Here is a 19,475-nt window from a genome sequence, read left to right on the forward strand (position 1 = left end):
GTACGCAAAACCAAACAAACCACACCCATCTCTGGGAAAGCTTGAGCATCTTTTTGATGGTTGATAACGGTTCTTCATTGGCGTTTAACAGTGGCTCGCCGTCGGTTGACGAGCATTTTTGACGAAGTCTTCCGGTCAATGGTCGATGCACTCTCTCGTTCGTCGACCAGCAGTTTTCCCAAACGAACACTTTGAGAACACGGCAACGGTTTCAACATCAATATCGCTCTCTCTTTGCTTCCCGCACTCGTTAAGTGTTAAAACACATAGGAACACATCACCGGATGCTGACTCTGCAGTGGGGCACACAAATTGTTTATGAAAGCACCACCGACACGTAGTCTGCCGAAGCCACACTTTCAAGAAGATGTCTTGCACCTGCCACACGATGCACGCGCTGGAAAGTGTCGCTTCCATCAGAACAAGGTACGACTTGGTATAACCACACTCCTGTGTTTTCCTATTGCTGAGTCTTTGAGCAAGTGTTTCCGCCTTGTTTTGACGAGGTACTATAGAGATGCTTCAGTGTGTCTACAACGCTTCAGGCTCATTACGGGTGAAGGGAGTACGGAAGGGCCAATTGCTGGGTGTGTTCTTCGACACGGCGCACAACAGGTATTAGGGTGTTAGTATATCGTATGCTATCGCCCTTGCGTACACAAAGTCGACAGCGTACGATACTAAAGCTCACTATTACCTCAGCTTTCTTGAGACGCAAACCAGGTCCTACAGATCCACGTAACGGAGGAGTGACGGAGCCTTTATAGTCTTTTCTCATGTCCCAGGCCAATGCAACGACAACAACAAGACAAATGAAAAGAAAAATAAGTGCCGCATTGCTATAAAAGCAACTGCTATAGGAAGTTCCTACGGAGGGGCACCCCAACTAAACTGTCTTTCAACATGCTCGACATGTCGCTCAATCCGGAACACTACTAGTGGCTGGAGGATTTAGAACCATTACAATTGTTCATTATCTCTTTGAACGTTGCTAGAAAACCACGACACCCGATGCTACGTGGGGGAAGGTGTTGTTGAAGTATACATAATGTTATGTTGGGCTACTCCCGGATCATGACACCGATCACCTTTACATAGAAACTGTAGTTATAAATACAAAACAGAAGTGGAGCTGTGTGTGACCATTGCCACTGAGAACTCCTACAGTAAGCTCAGTGGCAGTGATTTCTTCTGGTATGCTTTCTTTCATGATAACAGCCCTTATTCAGCATCGACCAAGGTTGTCTGTTGGTTTAGACTAGAGATGGGACGAATCCAGAATTTTGCGAATCCGAATCGGAATCCAAGGAAGGTTCTGCGAATCCACGAATCTTACGAATCTCGAATCCTTTCTTTAAAAAGAGTTATAAAAGCCAAGAAAAAAGAACTTCTACTGGAGAGTGTTTTGAAGCAGAATACGATATACATTTGTTCAATGAAAAAAAAAAAATAATAATAGTTCAGTTTCGTGAGAAAGTATACCCATATAGTTTACTTAACATATTGTTCATAGACTACAAGAAATACACAGATTCTTGAGTCTGAATTATTTCCATAAAGCTAAATCAACAATCAAAAGCAAAACCATATTACTTTTAAACTTGAAATGTGACAGTTCCTGCCTGAACTCTTTCAGTCCAGAGCAATGCAAACAAACAAACAAGACCCGTCGGTCAATGAGGCTTTCGGTGGACTCCGGAGGCGCCAACTTGAAAAAAAGAAACGAACAAACGTGGTCGGTAGATTCGAAAGATTCGATTCGCCGTTTTGGGCACTGGGATTCAGATTCCCGAATCTCGAATCCCTGCCTAGGATTCGAGGATTCGCGGATTCATTTGGCACATCCCTATCTTAGACTGTCCACAGCTCCACGGGCGAATGACCGTCTTCCCAACGCATACTTCCGAAATCGTCCTTTGAATAAACATAACCTAATAAAGCTACTTCTGGTCCTTCAATGTCCTACATAACGCAAAATGTGGCGCACGCTTCACTTAACGTATATGAGGAATGCTGCCGCCAGAGAAATATTGCCTTGTAGCAAGACGTCTAGGAAACGTATTTTGTTCATCTGCGACCACGAATAGCATGTTGAAATGGCGTGCGTGTGGATGCTTCTTATGAACAAATTGATTATACACCGTTAATTCAACGCTGTCATTCCGTGGAAATCACTTTGATATTTCAGATATTCCCAACAAGCTTGCAAGTGTTAACTTGCCAATGAATTTTAAACCTCCGTCCCATTTTCTTGGCTGTGTCCTGCCCATATAACGTCCAGCAAGGACATGACTGCACCGTAGCCGTTTTCCGCTCTAATATGTTTTAAATCGTCAGCTCCCCCCCCCCCCCCCCCCCAGACTAGCCTCAAAGCAGAACTAACTGTCCGTCGAACTCGAGCAGCAGCTGCCCTCAAGGGCACGGAATGCTCTTGTCCTTTTCCCCGATTCGTTTATCAGGAATGTATGTACCCCTTACGGACTTTACCATCGAAGGACATAGCCGCAGAGTTAGAGAGTGTGCAAGAGTATGTCCTCGGTTCACCGTTGCATCCCATAAAGTTTCTAGTGGAAGGACGTCCGACGTTTTTCTTTTTTTTTTCACCAATGCATTACCCTATTGTCTGCCATGAACGATACATCGCGGTGTTTACTCATTTGGTGTTCGCATAGTGTGGAAGCACTCCTCAACTATAATTGCACACGAGTAAAGAAAAATCACGAGCTACGATCAGATTGCAAAGGGTCCGCTCGGGCGCTGTTCTTGGCTATAAGGTGCATGTCCTTACAAGAAAAGCTACATCCCAAGCAGCACAACATCTTAGCCCAATATTGGACCAATATTGCCAATGGACCAATATGGGCCAAGAGGTTGTGCTGCTTGCGATGTATTATTTCGACACACCACCTCCACTCACTCCCCTAAGCTACCTGCGTAATGGTCCTCATGGCAAAATATCTCTGATCACGGTAACTGCCAATCCACTTAACCACTCCCGGTGATATTACGGCTACTGCTTGCAACTTCTGACACCGCAGACTATTTCTTTGCTGGAAATTAGGTACAGAGCACGAAGCTTTGATACTGCGATTTTTGTATTCATTAGTTGCAAACACAACGCCGCCGACTGCCATTCTATTTTATCATTCTCGGCATATTTTTCGGCATCATTTTCATTTTTTTCTTCTTCTTCAATGCAAAAATGCCAACGAAACGGAAAGTAAACAGTCTGAACAGTGCAGCCAGCTTCTCTACATCTTGGGGCTCTCAATAAGTTTCTAAGTGAATTTTGATTCCCTCCTAATAATATTCCCTGTTTGCGTTGTGTTGTTTCTTCATGTTGATTGCATTACCTGTGAAGAGAGGTTGAAAGTGCGACGTGCGAAGTTTTGTCCCCGATTTGTAATTTCCGCCGAGTATAATCTAAGCGGGTTGGTAATGCTACGGGCAGGAAGAACATGAAAAAAAAAAAAAAAAAACGTGACGTCGCATGGGGCGTGACGTGCGAGAACATATAGAGAACTCAGCTGGTCGTCGTTGTAAAAATTTGCACAGGCTCGAGTGTGCATATCACACGACCGCTTCAATCCAACGTGCGTCGCGTTTAATTGGTCCTTCCGTTCGCTCTTGGTTCGTTCCTAGGCTGAACTCAGCATGGCACACTACACTGCGCTGCACGAAACCGACCAGCTGAATTGGCTATAAGTTGTTTTTCTGTCGTTTTCTCAGCATGTTCGCTCAAAAGATGGCTAATCATGCCCTGTAGATGCTGAAATATGTTTACCACCTCCGGCTGACGGAAGACGTAACATGATAGCTGGGCATTTTTGGCGTATCGTGGTGTTGACGTTTGTCCCCACCATTTACGTATTGCCATCAACTGATCCTTCTTCACCGTTCACTTTGCCTAGTGCTTCATAGACAAGGCCTCGAAGGCGTAACCTTAATGTCGCATCGATCACTCTTCCGTTGACGGCGTCGCCTAATTTACAGACGCCTGCAACGAGCATCTCAAAGCGGAACAAAGACCAGGTTTCCTCCAAAGGCAGTGGGGGTTACTTAGGTAGGTAGTTGAGACTTCCTTCAGCGGTGGACGAGCACGTCGGGGCGGTGGTGGTGTTGTGCCTCGTAGTTCTTTGGCGGTGCACTCATGAGTTCTATGGCCGGCGGCGGCGGCAAGGGGCTGGGCCGATTGTCGTGCAGCCTGGATAGAGGCGGTGGAGGGGGTGGTGGGATCGGAGGCGTGACGCTATCGCTGCGGAGACTGTGCAGATCTCCGTGCTGCGGGCAGGAGCGCTACGCCTCCGAGGCGGGCGACAGCGGCCGCCCGTTGGGGTGCTTGCGAAAGACGCTCAGGTCCACCTGCAACATGGAATGAGCGTCAGTATATTGTAGGAAATAAGTGGCCCACAAAGGTATGCACATTTCACGAACGTTTATGCTGTAACAACAAAGAGCCCTGCAGAACAACGGAACAACTGTGGTGCCGTTATCACGGTCCTCTCTATGGCTACATGTGAGCACCTGGCGACTATACTTTTTAGACAATTCGTGGTTTCACATCGCAACTACGATCATGAATGACGTCACAGTGGGCTAATTATGCCCACTACTCGTTCATCAGCGACAGTGACGCCGAAAACCGACGCGAGTTAGAGGAGTTCTTTCTGTGCAATTTGGTGTAATGCATGGAAAGAGCAGACGACGATTGAACAACATTCCGGAATTTCCTCTCTGGAAACGTCACTTGGACAAGGCCAATCTGTGAGCGCACTTTGACGCGAACAAGAGTAATCAGGGAGCGGCAGAAGGACCTTGGCGTCCTAGCGTCTGTAGATCGCGGATAGGTCTGAGGTCGCCTCGTGGAATGCTGTTTCTGGTTAGCGTCGTACGTGTTTGCACGGTTATAGTTTAGTTTGCATGTACTTGCGTATTAGTTCAGAGCGTCACCCTGCATAAAATATTCGTAAATATTCGAACGTCACGGCTCAACATCTCGCCCTAACTTCGCCGAGTGGAAAAAAAGAAAGAAAAGAAAAAAGAAACTCTCCCCACTTCAGGAGTCACTGGACTTTAAAGGGACTATGAAACGATTTTTTTCTTCGTTTCGTTCGAAAGAAGACATTTTTCTGAGTCTAGAACCGAAATTTTACTTTCGTCGCGCGAGCGGACTTCTCGGGAGCGAATTTAAACGGAGCGGCGAAGGGAGGACAGCTGGCGCCGCGCCGTGGGGAGCTGCCGAGCGGAGACACAACGGGTAACTTGACGCGACCACGGCCGGCTCAGCAACACATCATCGTGACGTGTTGCCGAGCCGAGGAATCCCGCCAGGAGCATGCGCCGTAGGATCCCGCGTATGCGTTCATCGGGAGTGGAAATCTCCATGACAGCAGCTTTCGCGCGATCGGCAGATTTCGGCAGTGGCGGCAGCCACAGCGCGAGCTCGCGAGCTCGGCGTTACTCGCCATTGTGCAACACCGGTGACGTAACGGGGAACCGAAGTGCGGTCCGTACAGTTACACCATCGGCAGGGAAATATGCGCGAGAGAGGAGGAACGCGGAAGAGACATTTCCAGCGCGCGCTCCTCGCAGAGTGGAGCGATTTCGTCCGGAAAAATTTGTGGCATATTAGTTTCTCTGCGGAAAGAACAGTTTCCATCGAAAAAAAGTATGGGGGTTCGGGGAATTTCATAGTCCCTTTAACGAAGCCACGCTACAACCATGTAGTGCTCGCGGTGTGCTTGGAGCATTGCCTTCGTTCGGGGGCCCTTGGAGTGGACACTGCTCTCTATATAGGAGCTGCTCGAGTGGACAGCCAAGTCGTGGGTCGCCTAGGGACACGACCAATACAAAATACAACATTATCCGGAGGGAAGAGAATGACAAATGACCTTGTCTGTATGACCTTCTTCAACGCAGATCTCAGAACGTTATAAGGGACATTTCCTAAAGGTAGCTACGCACTTCGCAATTTGTGCGGCTACTTACTGTAAGAGTAGCACGACGCGGCGGCGAAACTGTGCACATGATGTCACAATAGACCTCTACTTGTTTGTAAACAAATGACGTCATAATGTTCGACAGCGCCACGAGTTTGGTAGAATTGAAACTACGTTCAAAGCTAGTGGCGAAAAAGGTCGCGCCTGAAAGCCACGGTTTTGAGGGGATTACGATGGTCTCTGAAAGGGACGTGACCTTCGATCCTACTTTCTTTCAGTGAACAATTGCTCATTCGTGGAACCCAGCTTTCCCCTTCCGATCTGTTTTGGTTTCGGTCTGTCTACCAACGTCATGATGACGTTTGTCGGGTAGAGGTTTATTGAGTTGTTCGCAAGGATGCACGAGTAATGTGAGTTTGCGTCATCATTTGCCAAACGCGCTAAAAACGCGGACAACAGGCGACAACGCATAGGGTCTACTACTGTCAACAACGTCTACGTTGCCTTTACAAGGGAAGTGACACAATTCGATGTGCTTCACGCATGATCAATTCGCCTTATCGACAAAACGAAAGAATATCTGTTTACTTTGTGTTTTCCAGAGAATATAACGTCCAAATGCATTCTGCAATTTTTTGTTCCGTTCCAAGTAACCGGTCGACTGGAGTATGTAACGTTGTCGGGGAGATCGACGACTTTAGGTCGACGATGGTCATGAAAGTGGGAAATTTCGTAGATGGCGTGGCATAGAAGGCGACGCGTCCCACTTGACCGGTACGGCGCTAATCTTACTGCAAACCTCTCGGGAGCACACTCTATTTAATTGCTAGATCTAAAAAAAGTGGGGAAAACGTGCGGAAAAAAAAGAGTAAAACTGAATTTCGTGGAAAATGCGCGAAAAAGCACGCTCGTAATTTCGCTTTTTTGCTGTTTGTCATTTTTCATGACGTACAGGTGTGCAAGACGGCAATGTTTGTGTGACACCGTGATTGTACTTGGCATTTATAATTGCGGTATGTGGCCGTGAGATGGCGCTGATGGCAGGCAACAAACAGGCAACAAGACGATAAAACCGCAAATGATCATGTAAAGGATCGAACGGACAGTGTGGCGCGAGCCGTAAACGCGTTTATGAGAAATCGGTTCGTGCTTTAAATCTTGAGCTTTATTTATGAGCTTTTTTAAATGTTCTTCTGCGTGTTCGTGTGCTCCATATTCGGAATGATAAGTCCCATTTCAATATGTTTCTTTTGCTCGTGAGCTGTGGGGGTGGTAATGGTACCGCAAATGAGCGTTGATAGTTTTACTCAACAAACAGTGAACTTTGATCGATGAGGTTTTTGTGTGCACATCGCTATGCTGCAAGAACATTGATTGTACGACGCTTATACTTGACGTTCCCTTGCGGTTTAGCATCTTTTTATGATAGTTAGTGTTGCTAATGCAACGGACATATCATGAGCATCATCAGTACTGCACAACTGAGCGCACGTCTCGCACATCACATCTTGACTATCGTCCGTTGCGAGCGCTATTCACTCGGGGACTAAACATCGTCGTAATCAGTCACGTCTATTCTCGACTTGGTACCAACAGAAATTGGTACCGTGACCAGGATATTCAGCTAAAAGAACTAAGGGTACAAGGATTCCGGCTCTAGGTCCCACATTGTTGGCCACGGCGAGTTTTGCGGTTTGATTTACTAAACCCCGAAGATCACTTTCCTTTCTTTTTCTTAGTAAACATATCCCCCCCCCCCCCCGAAGATCACATAATTAAAAAAAAAAAAAAACGAAACTTCATGCAGAAGTACAGACCATTTCTTGATGACAACGGCATAATGAGGATTGAATGCGGACCAGAGGCCAGAACAGCCTTGCTCTCTTTCTTCTCAGATCACAACGTGGCCTGGCGACATCCTTTTAACCCTGCCTTCTTTGTACTGGTTGGCTGAGCGGGGCTTTATGAGATAGTGCCTCTGCCACCTTCGCCATGCTTCCTGGAGGAACGTTGCGCGTTTCTGCTATGTGCGATGGATGGGTTCGGCGTCTTCTGTTGTCATATCTGGAGGCAATATGGTAAGTCGTCTCCCTGTGATGAACTCCGCTGGTGTTAGGGGAAGAATTTCATGTGGGTCATCGTACGTGTAAGAAAGCGGTCGAGAGTTAATGACAGTTTCCCCCTCTGTTACGATTGACACCAGGTCTTCGTACGTGAATGATTTTCTGCCGATGATTTTCGTCAATAGCTGTTTCACAGAACTGATTAGACTTTCATAAAGTCTTCCCCACCATGCTTCCATGGACACATGATATCCTTTCTCGATACGACATGAAGTTGCAGTACACCAAAACAACACGCTTATTGCCACTGAGAAGTTCTGTTTCTTGACATCGCTGTCAACTGTGACCGCCTCTGATCTCATCCGCGGATTCAATTTGAATGAGGGTCGCTATAACGAGGCAATTGAACTTCTCAAGAGGATATGGATCATCTACACGCATATAGCTGATGAACACATAAGGCAGCTGGCAAACATAATCCCAGTCACGGACCCTACGGATATTTCGAAACTACGGCACTTCTATAATGAAATTCAATCCCCGGCACGGACCCTCCAGGATATGGGCATCTCAACAGACGCCTACAGCGCACAACATAGACCCATCATTTTAAGCAAGCTGCCCCAAAATATGGCCGCTGAACGTCAGGAACGACAAGAATTTAATATCCGTACTCGCTGCGCAGGTATGGCTGGTGACAGTGCGGTACACCTTTACAACCACGACTTCCCGGACCTTATGAACTACTTGCGGGTAAAAATAGTGCCTAAGGAACGTGCATTAGGGTATACAAGTGGGGAGAAGCAGGAAGTAAAACCGACAATTCGTAAGGTGAAAACCACTGATATGGAACGACTTCTGCCGTTTTAAACGCCAACAATCCAAGGACACCAAATAAAGCAAATAATGACTCGTGTTTATTTTGCAAATCTGATCAAGATAGGATGGTCACTTACGACAGCGGTATCCCACTACAGGAGGGAAGCGACTATTCACTGAAGCAAGATGCTGCTTAAAATGTACGAGACGAAATCACGTCGCTGTCAGTCGTACATCAGGTGTCGCAAGTGCAGCCGAAGACACGCTACGACCCTCTGTGATCCGAACTACACACGAAATAGGAGTACCCAGCAAGTACAACTCAACACTATCCCTTATGAAAAAATGTAAGGACGTGCTATTGAATTTCTATAGCAAAAAGTCCAAACAGGCACTAGACTTATTTGGATAGAGCTTTTTCTTTTTCCTCCTTGTTTGTCTTTCGATGAACGTAGTGGATGTGTCAAACCGAAAGCAGTTACAAACACAGGTGTTATCTTTGTCGTGAGTTAATGCTCCAAGCAATTCCTCACTTCAGTGTTGAATGTATGTGTAATCGAATTAATATGGGGCACCTCACCCTTAATTCTGACTCGGAGGCAAGCAGGACAGTCGACTTTGCGGAAGCTCGCAATACCAGTAATATGTGGTATGTGTTTTCTCTAAGGAAGGAAACTTGCTTTGCAGGCGTGAGGTACGACCATCGATTCGCCTCACCTCCAGTGCATGCTGCGTGCTCACAGGTAGACGTCCTGAAAGCGCTGGCAATTTAGGTATAGACTCACTTCACTGCGTGACGTCATAGCGATGCGTTTGCGCTGCTCTCCTGTTTGATGGCCGAAAATCGCGCGATCATCGAGTCACTGGGTGTTTTTAGTCCTTATTAAAAGGCAATGCCGCGAAGTGGTGTAGCTATTGAATGTGCCACGCTGTACAGGAAGACGTATATATATGTCTTTCTGTACAGCGTATATCCCGGTCGACCTCACTGGAGATGTGGTTTTAGCTGCCTCCGCAGTTCCCCTTGGACAGTCAATCAAGACACTTCCAGGCACAACAATGGCAGCCGCAAAGGGACCTGAAAACACATGCTGGGTACGCGTCCTGTCTGCGTGCGGTAGCCAGCGCAGCTTCATCACGGAGAACCTCACGAAGGTATTGGGATGTCAATCCTTCGGAGTCGAAACAAACACCACATAGGGACGTTCGGTGAAGGAACAGTCAGTAAGACACTGAGCAAAACCTCGAGCAAGCTACAAACTACCCAGGACACTGCCGTAGAAATTGACGTCCTGCAAACGCAACAACTATGCACCAACGTACTTCCTGCGATTGGTCAAGAGAATCTCAAGGGCCCGTTCCTACCTGAAGAAGCGTCGAATGTCTCCACTGCAGATCAAGAACTTCCTGTCTCCGTTCTCATTGGGACCGATTGGTATTGGCAACTCGTGTGAGATGACATCTGGAGAATTAATGACGATTTATTCTGTGTCCTTTACTGAATTATGATGGTTATTCATGGTGTCGTAAACGACACGATGAATTCGCAAGCGCAGGAGCAAGCTGTGATGCTCTGCGTCGGGCAAGGCCTGCAACGTTCATTCATCCACAACTTTTGGGGGCCCAGAGGATGAAGGCCATTACGACGGCAAAGCCGCAGGCGAGGTATTGAACAGGTTTGATAGTACGATCAGGAACGTCAACGGAATGTACGAAGTACGGCCATCTTGGAAAGACGACATAGACCTTGGAACAAATAAGCGAAATGCACGGAAACGACTTGGAAGTTTGACGGACCGTTTATTTCGTACGCCCGACCTAGTCAAGGCGTATCATGATGCTACCCACAAAAACCTAATTGACGGCGTTGCAGAAAAGGTGTTATAGAACGAATACAACTGCGATCAAGTAGGTAGACAAGTGTACTATTCACCTCACCACGCGGTCATTAGCACGGACCGCATTACAACGAAATGTCGTATCCTGTTCGACGCTTCCGTTCATGAAAACCAAGACATCAGCTTGAACGAGACCCTTCACACCGAACCCAATTTTAACAAGAATGTAAACGTTCTCCTACTGCGATTTAGACTACATGTTGTTGCTTTCACTGCCGACATAGAAAAAAGCATTCTCACAAATACTCGTCCACAAAAGGGACCGAGGTGCCTTGCGATTCCTCTGGTATCAAGCTATGACCAAGGCTTGTATGATAAGTTGGAAATGTGGAGAATGACGACAGTCACGTCCTGGATTGGTCCTAGCACATTCCTGTTGCAGGGTATCGCTGAAATAACGCGGCTTTTGAACGACTGTACGTTTGTCGATGACTTTATCGTTGGTGCTGACTGCGAGAAAGCCGCTGTCAATGTATACAACGAAGTGAAGAATATAATGCTGAAGCGAAGCGTGAACGTGAGGAAATGACAATGAAAAAATGGCTAAGAAGCAAGCGAGCTGGTGAAGATGATGCATAATGTAAAAACCCCGAGACTAGGGAACACGAAGGGACAGACACAAAGTCTCAAACACACAGAGTCTCAAACACACAAGGGACAGACACAAGTCTCAAACACAGCTGAAAATTCTACTTCACATACAAGTAACATACACATACAGAGGGAAGAGAAACAACCAGTTGAGGACAAAATAGGAGGTCATTTCGGGAGAACGAGCAGTATGTTCAAAGCCGGACCGAGGATTACGGATGAGTTGGTGACACCACAAGTCACACAGAACTGTTGTGAGTGAGCAGTTTAAGTCTGTGGAGGAGGTAGAATTTTTCTAGACGAGTCCCGACCTGCGATGATGGAATGTCCCAGCGGGCAGATGTGCGTGGCCTCACGCTAGGACGGTGCCGGTAGAACTGGCTGCCAGGCGCAGTGGCACGCGGCAGTCTTCATCGTCGTCCGTCGTCGAGAGCGTGAAGTGCCGGGGGGGACCATCACGAAGCAGGTGGACGCCGGAAAGTGAACTTGCTGTGATCTCCGTGCGGGCCCCCGGTGGAACTGGGGTCCCGGTGCGACTTGCCTATCAGAAGGTGATTCGCTGCTGGTTTGCCGAAAAATTTAGGGTGATGAATGGCCGAATTACGCCAAATATGTTGTTCGTTGTTCGGGTCACCGAATGTAGAGGAGGTGGAATTCCTCTACGTGAATCCCGACCGGCGATGATGGAATGTCCCTGTGGGCAGATGTGCGTGGCCTGACGCTAGGACGGTGCCGGTAGAACTGGCTGCCAGGCACAGTGGCACGCGGCAGCAGAGGCACGTCTTCATCGTCGTCCACGTCGTCCTTCCTTGTTTCATCGGCGGATACCCTATAGGCACTGCGTCTGGGGCCAAACTTTCCTCATACCGTGGAGTTTGCTCAGTGGACCGCCCTATGCAATTCTGCCTTCTCTTACAAGTTTGCTGCATTGAGATCTTCCCTCCGTGCGCTTGCTCATCAGCCAAGTCCGAAAAAAGCGCCGCCTTCGTGCTTTGTAAACCCTATTTGTGCTCCCGTGTCTGCCCGCGCAACTGCGATTTTATCAAAGGGCCCGAAGTTTTTAAGTTTATTTAAGTTTATTTTAAGTTTACTTAAACTTGACTCCTTCCCGATTAGATTTAGCTGCTTGCATTTATAAGGTTTCGTCTGTCATAACTGATCCCTCCTTGTCCTCGTCTTTCATTACTCAGGCAGTACACCACATTTCGCACACTCTGGGTTCCAAAAACCGTCCCGTAAACCGTAATCTCCCTCCTGTTAAGTTATTTCGTAATGAATTGTCTGTGAAGAACGTATGTCTGTTGCAGACTGATAAGTCTGCCAAATTCGCTGTTCTACCTGAAAGTGTTTTTGCATCTAGGAGGTCGGCAGCTGTTGGAAATGTTTTGAAACCGTACAACCATGCTTTAGACAAGATCAAGAAGTCGGTTTGCTCTATTCTTCTTGACAGTGATCTGACTGGCCTATGTAACTGTATACGCTCTGCTTCTCGTGGAACTTTCGCCGTAAAGTTCCTGCTCAAGGATCACAAGGTAGACATGCCGCTTAGAATCGTAATCATGAGAATCAAACCTGGCAAAAAATTGTTTCGACCTTTTTGCAAACTAGATTTTCCTCTATTTTTGTCCCTAGCGCGTTAGCTTTGAAAAATTCTGAACAACTTATTTCGGATTTACAATTGTTTCATGGAAAGACATGCTTTGCTTTTTCCTTAGACATCAAGGATCTATACTACTCACTGCAAGAGAATGTGTTGTTGAATAGAGTACGCAGATTTCTTGAAGATAATTCGGTGCGCTTTCAATCGAAAGTTGGTATATCTGTGACTGAATTTTTGCGCTTACTAGAACTTTATCTGGGGAAGGGGGGGGAATCAACTGCCATAAGTATTGACGGGCATCTGTACACCAAAAAAACTCATATCTGTATTGGCTCGAGTATCACGCCTGTTCTTTCTGAGATTTACCAGAGTGTAATTGACAACGCTGTATTATCCTTTATATCCTTTGGTAGTAGGTTTGTAGATGATCTGGTTTTCGTTTCCACCAACGAGAGTGTTATTGATCAATGTAAAAATGTGTCCGCTGCCCCGGAGCTTGTGTTCACTATTGAGTTCCCCACTGTTGGCGTGCTCCAGTTTCTTGATATCAGGCTTTTGTTACAACCCGTTCTTTGTTGGTCTTACGGCAAATATCAAGCTAAACCCATTTTGCCCGCTTCAAGTTGCCACTCTAAAACTGTAAAACGGGGTGTAATCACAGGTATGCAGACTTGTGCCCGTTACTCGAAAAAAGTAATTGATTACCGTTACCGTTACTTGTACGGGAAAAGGAATTGATTACCGTTACCAATTACTCGACTCCTAATGTAATTGAGTAATGAGTAGAAAAGTAACGCGTTACTCCAGCCGTTACTCTGCATTCACGCAAATTGTACCCATCTTTGTGTGCCCCAGAAAAGAAAAGAAAGAAAAAAGGCCCAACAGCAGTACAGCAGAAATAACAAAAAAAAAAAAAAAAAGAACGGCTAGGACAAGTAGATCTGTGCGTCTACTGTATTCATGGCACGGGAAGACGTTGACCCGATTGTGGAAGAACATTGCGTGGAACTTCCCCATGACTCACTAAACTTCCCAAGCTTCAGGTACCACTAGAGTCACTAATTTAGTGACTCTAGGTACCACCACACAAGTGTAGGAAGAGATAAGGGAGAGAGACCCTGAAATTCCAGAACTTTATTACAATGACCTCCGCTTGCTATAGTACAACGGCCCAACAAAGGCTGGCTGACAGCACGAGGGGATTGACACTGGGCAGAACACCTGAAGGATAAGTTAATCTCTGCCGGAAAAGTAATCAATTACTGAGTAATCGATTACTCCGAAAAGTAATTGATTACTCGTAAAATTACTCTGACGGTAAAGTAACTGATTACTCCAAAAATTACTCAAAAATGTAATTGATTAGAAGTAACGCAATTACTAGTAACGCGTTACGCACAAGTCTGCCTGAGATATCCTATCAAATGCCGCAAAAAATCTCGTTGTCGTCATATCCTTCCCTCTGCGGAAAGTCAGCTTCTCCGATTGAATGGTGCTGGTTACCCCCACATGTTACTTGGTGCTTTAAATGTTGTGTTAAACACCTTGCTTCCTGGTTCACCTGAAACTAAGCCCTCTGTCCCCAAACGTGTGGTATTACCTTACTTTCACAAAGTGTCTCACAACTTGTTAGCCGTTGCGAAGAAATTTCAAGTCAACCTCATTTTCAAGAACAACTTCAGTATTGACCGCCTCACGCCTTTCGCCAAACCTGAAGTTTCTTGCAAGAATCACCGGAATAAATTTGTCCCCTGTTCTTCTAACGTTTTTTATCAGATCCCCCTAGCTTGTGATTTCTGTTATATTGGCCAGACAAAACGTCGCTTAAATGATCGTTTGAGAGAGCATTCATTAAAAAGTAAAAAATAAAGCTTGAAACTCTGAAATTGCCAAACATTCGGAAGAATGCTCGATTACTTCCCTCTATGGGATGAAACAATTGTAAAGGCATCCGAAGTCGACCCTTACAGAAGGCTTTTCAGAGAGACCCTTTTCATAACCTCTTGTGGGAAACTGTGTCAGCAACCCATCTGTAATCCTTGGTCCGGCCTTGAACAGACTGCTCGTTCGCCCGAAATTACCTCCTATTTTGTCCTCAACTGGTTGTTTCTCTTCCCTCTGTCTGTGTGGTAACATCTCATTACGGCCCGAGTCTCATTACGGCCGAAGTCTCATTACGGCCGAAAGTCTCATTACGGCCGAAAATCCTTTAATCCCCAAGTGTCTCGTTACGGCCAAAGTCTCAATACGGCCGAAGGTAGTCTCATTACGGCCGAAGATGTCTCATAACGACCAAAAAGAAAAAAGAAGCATCCACCATACTAGCTCTGTATATACTGTGTTTTATGCTTCCCAAAATGTGTCCGAGGCGGTGTGCCCCCACGGCTTGTGTCACACACAATGGTTCATGCACACAATATTGCGACAGTGTTTCATGCATCCCTCGTGAAAAATGTTTTTATTGTCATATGTGTCACACGATATTTGTATGTGTTACGCCATTTTCGCTCAGTATTCAAGCAACATCCTACTCGTTGGTTCTGTGAGCAAACTGTATGTGTGTGTGTTCTGAAAAGTACTCCACAAGGGAGCCCACTGGGAGCTCCAGGAGTCACATGACCTATGACCATGATCTTCTCCCCCACTAGCTGCCTTCTACAATTTACATCCACCTGAAATTTACAAAAAAGTACATAAGCCACTGAACAAAATGACATATGCTCTTGTTTGATGATGACTATAAGACATATGCTGTCAAGCAGACTTTTTTTTTTCATATATTCAAAACATATTCAAGAATTATGGACAACAATGACAATTACGTCATAATAATGCAGCTGCATAGCCAGGAAACTATTTCAGGAGGTGTTTTATGAGGCTTGACATGGGGTGGAGGAGTCCCCCTCGTCAGTGCTTTATCCAGACCCCCCCTAACTTTTTTGCCTGTGCACCCCCTACAGGGGGTGCCCTTGCGATTTCAGCTCCAGATACATCTGTAATGATATGTTAAGCTGTAATGACGTAACTATTCCAACAATTTTTTCCAACACCCTTCTCGTGCTTGGGATTCTGGATAAACCACTACCCCTTGTTCATTTTCGTGGGGCACTACATTAGAGCTTATGCCACTGCACTGATGTCACAATGTTAAAAGTGTGTGTCACTCTGGGCATTCGGAATTCCTCTAAGCGACAATATGTAAATTCAGAATATCCGAAGGGTAAACATCAGATGTTACCTGCAGGCTTCATGCTGAAACGCGTGTACGCAAAACACTTCCGACGTGGTGGGCGACGCCGTTAGTGTAATCATACACGCAAGACAATTGCGGGCACATGGAGTAGTGGCAGCAACCTGAAAACGATACATTTTCTTGTTACATATGAGTAATCAAAAATATACATTCCCACATGTTTCGTTTTGTCGTTTGTAGGAAGCGCTAGTAAGGGAACAGCACTTGGTTGGTCACATGCAAGCCACAATGCGAAAGGTGCCGATATTTCGATTACGCGATCAAAAATTAAAAGTCTACAACCATGCACACTTCCCCATGCAATTACTTCCCCAGCATCGTGAGACATGACACCCATGACATGACACCATGTATTCACGTATAGTGTAATGTGAAATGATATGCAGGAATGAAAAAGATGCCAACATACCTGTAATCCAGTGTCCCATAAGCTTGATTCGATTTTCTGGCAGCTACCAAGAAGAGCAAATGCACGATTCACAAGTTTCGTTTCGCCATTTTCAAGCAATCCCACGTGACCTCCTTTGGATCAGTGAAAAGTGAAAATTACTCGCGTCATGAACATATATGTTCATCTCAGCGCAAATCACGTTTCGCATGCTATAGAAGGAGGGGGGATCAATACTCTTCCTTTCGTGTTTTGATATCTTGTTGTTTTGCTACTCTCACTTCGGAGTTCGGATGGTGTCTAGCAACGTTGGGTACCTCGTTTCTTGTGTGTGTGAGCGAGTGGTTGCTGTTTACGATGTGTTCATATATCGCTTTGTAGTGCTGTAATGTGCAAATTAGCGGACTTTATAGCGGCTCTCTATTTTCCGTCGTTGTCTTTCGAGCGGCGCCTGTTGTTCCGGTAAAAATCGAGTTGAATGAATCGCCACAGCCCCAACGTATATCGCGCAGTGTTGACCAAGACCAAGTCAAGCAGGAATTCTGGTGAGTAATGCTTTCGTAGATTGCCTGTCTTAGTAGTGTGCTGTCCACACATAGTTGGATTCTCATAAGAGTAATTTAAATTAATCAAAACAGCTGAAGTGCCTGTAATAGATGTAACTCGGTATCCGTTCGTAGGTTTGCGCCGTTTCTAGCTGGTTGCGCGTTTAGGAACAACAAATTTATTCGAAGACGATAAGATACCGATAATGCATCACCGTACAGCAGCATTTACTCATATTGTATCATTGTGAGCCATATTTCATTTGTTAAAATTTGTCGTCGTATTTCTTCAAAAATAAAAGCGCAAGTCGGCGTACTTGAATTGATCTCCAAGAACTGCTTACGTCGAACGTCTGCAAATGTTGTACTTATGTGCCTTCGCGCACCATAGTAGGCACAAAGCATATCTGATTAGAATAAATACTTCAAGAGGAAGTCATTCAAATACATTGTTATTTATAGCTGGTTTTCCATTCCAGGCATGGTATGTGGCTGCACGAAGGATTCCGGAAAAGAAAAACAACAACATGGCTAATAGGATGTTGCTGCCCAGGGAGTCCTGGCGAAGAGGTGAGCTGTTAAGATCATCATAAGGTTCTGTTGTGAAGTGAGAAATTTTGTAGTAGTGCACGAATGTTAATTCGTGCACTACTTTTATAAAAAAGAAACCAGAAATGGAAAGTTATGCATGCATCATTTCATGAATTGTAATGTATTACTATTTGATATTCACATGTTTCCATTAAGGGAATGAACTACTGAACCTATATTCATATCATGGTCATGCTCTGTGTTTACCGGGAAGTCACATTTTTAAGGCTTGTCATTCTTTTGTCTAAATGAATATTTATGTTAACCTTGTATGAAATAGCAGACACGTATCAACACGTGTGCAGCTTGTGCACATTAAAATGAGCCATGTAGAGACAAATGCTTGTTGTTGTTTTTTTTAATATTCTAGCCTATTCATGGTTGCTTATCGCTTCTTGCAGGTTTACTCATTCCAGAAGCAAGAATTGTATCATTGTAAGGCGAATGGAAATAAACTGACATCGACTGAGATAGGTGCTCTGTCATGGCCAATGACTGTCGGATGGCTCCAAAAGCGTCACAACAAAGCCAATATTCATCTAGCTCTCTACAAGTAGCTAACTCCACATAGTAGCCTGCTTCACAGCCTACACTAGCTTGTGGGAGTACACATTACACAATATGTTGCATTGTGCTGTGGTATGATAACATACCGTTTGTCTCGCAATATGTGTATATAAATATGATAAGGGCCCTAAGGGCACAGTGCATGGCTTATACCCTGCTGAATATATATCCATACCTGGCTGCGACACTGCATATCAATGCAGGTTACAATACACATTTTGACATTTGGCCGTTATGAGACATCTTCGGCCGTAATGAGACTGCCTTCGGCCGTATTGAGACTTTGGCCGTAATGAGACACTTGGGGATTAAAGGATTATCGGCCGTATTGAGACTTTCGGCCGTATTGAGACATCGGCCGTAATGAGACTTTGGCCGTAATGAGATACAATCGTCTGTGTAGATTTCTTGTATGTGAAGTAAGATTTTCAGCTGTGTTTGAGACTTCGTGTTTGTGTCTGTCCCTTCGTGTTCCCTAGTCTCGGGGTTTTTACATTATGCATGAGGAAATGGGCCTACAACTCAGCACGGTTGAATTATTTTTACCTGAAGGATCCGGCGAAAGTCTTGCCCTTTGCTGGAGATTATCGCGTGTTAAATGTTCTCGATATGGGATACGGAACCGGGCTTTAGAATGCTGCCAAACTTCTTCAAGTTAGAAGGCCTGCTCTACGTACTAAGAGGAAGGTGTTACAGACAGCTGAAAGAATATACGACCCGTTTGGTTTGATGTCACCGCACACGATCACTGCAAAGATATACATGCAAAAAATGTGGCAATAAAGTCTTACTTGGGATAAACCCATTCCGGCGGACCAGGAGAGTTTCGAAAGGTGGTATGAAGACTTGCCTAAGTAAGATCAAGGTCAACAGGTACTATGGCATGTGGACACCAAATGTATCTTTGCATGTTTGCATGTTTTCTGCGACGCAAGCTGCAACGCGTATGGCGCCGTTGCGCACCTAGTTATTCAAACACTGGATTCAGCTTCTTCAAACATAGTGCTGGCAAAGACCAGGGTAGCACAAGTCTAGAAGCCTTCCACTAAGAGTTCGACTGAGCACATTGACGTCCAACGACAAGTGGTGGAGCGGCCGTGATTGGCTCACAGATGAACAAGCGCGGCCTGAACAGTGCTTCGAGGCACCAAGTTGCCGGGAAGAAGAAACGAAACACGAACATACGACAGCAGTAACAACGGCAGAGCAAGTGGAGGAAAT

At 45.6% G+C, this 19,475-nt stretch overlaps 1 protein-coding gene and 1 long non-coding RNA gene across 2 annotated transcripts in view; one reads left to right on the top strand and one right to left on the bottom strand.

Moving 5' to 3' along the window:
- Nucleotides 1-2,585: 2,585 nt before the first annotated feature.
- Nucleotides 2,586-19,475, bottom strand: part of LOC135378473 (neuropilin and tolloid-like protein 1) — a 758,425-nt gene continuing 741,535 nt past the window's right edge. Inside the window, exon 8 of the mRNA XM_064611530.1 lies at nt 2,586-4,362. Within this exon, the coding sequence (XP_064467600.1) occupies nt 4,297-4,362 (66 nt within the window). The 3' untranslated portion in view covers nt 2,586-4,296. The remainder of the gene's footprint in view (nt 4,363-19,475) is intronic.
- LOC135366452 (uncharacterized) lies at nt 16,790-18,158 on the top strand. Its single transcript, XR_010414169.1, has 3 exons — nt 16,790-17,096; nt 17,576-17,666; nt 18,089-18,158. It is a non-coding gene; the product is annotated as an uncharacterized LOC135366452 (long non-coding RNA).

Source organism: Ornithodoros turicata, chromosome 1, assembly GCF_037126465.1.
Source record: "Ornithodoros turicata isolate Travis chromosome 1, ASM3712646v1, whole genome shotgun sequence".
NCBI classification, from domain to species: Eukaryota; Metazoa; Arthropoda; class Arachnida; order Ixodida; family Argasidae; genus Ornithodoros; species Ornithodoros turicata.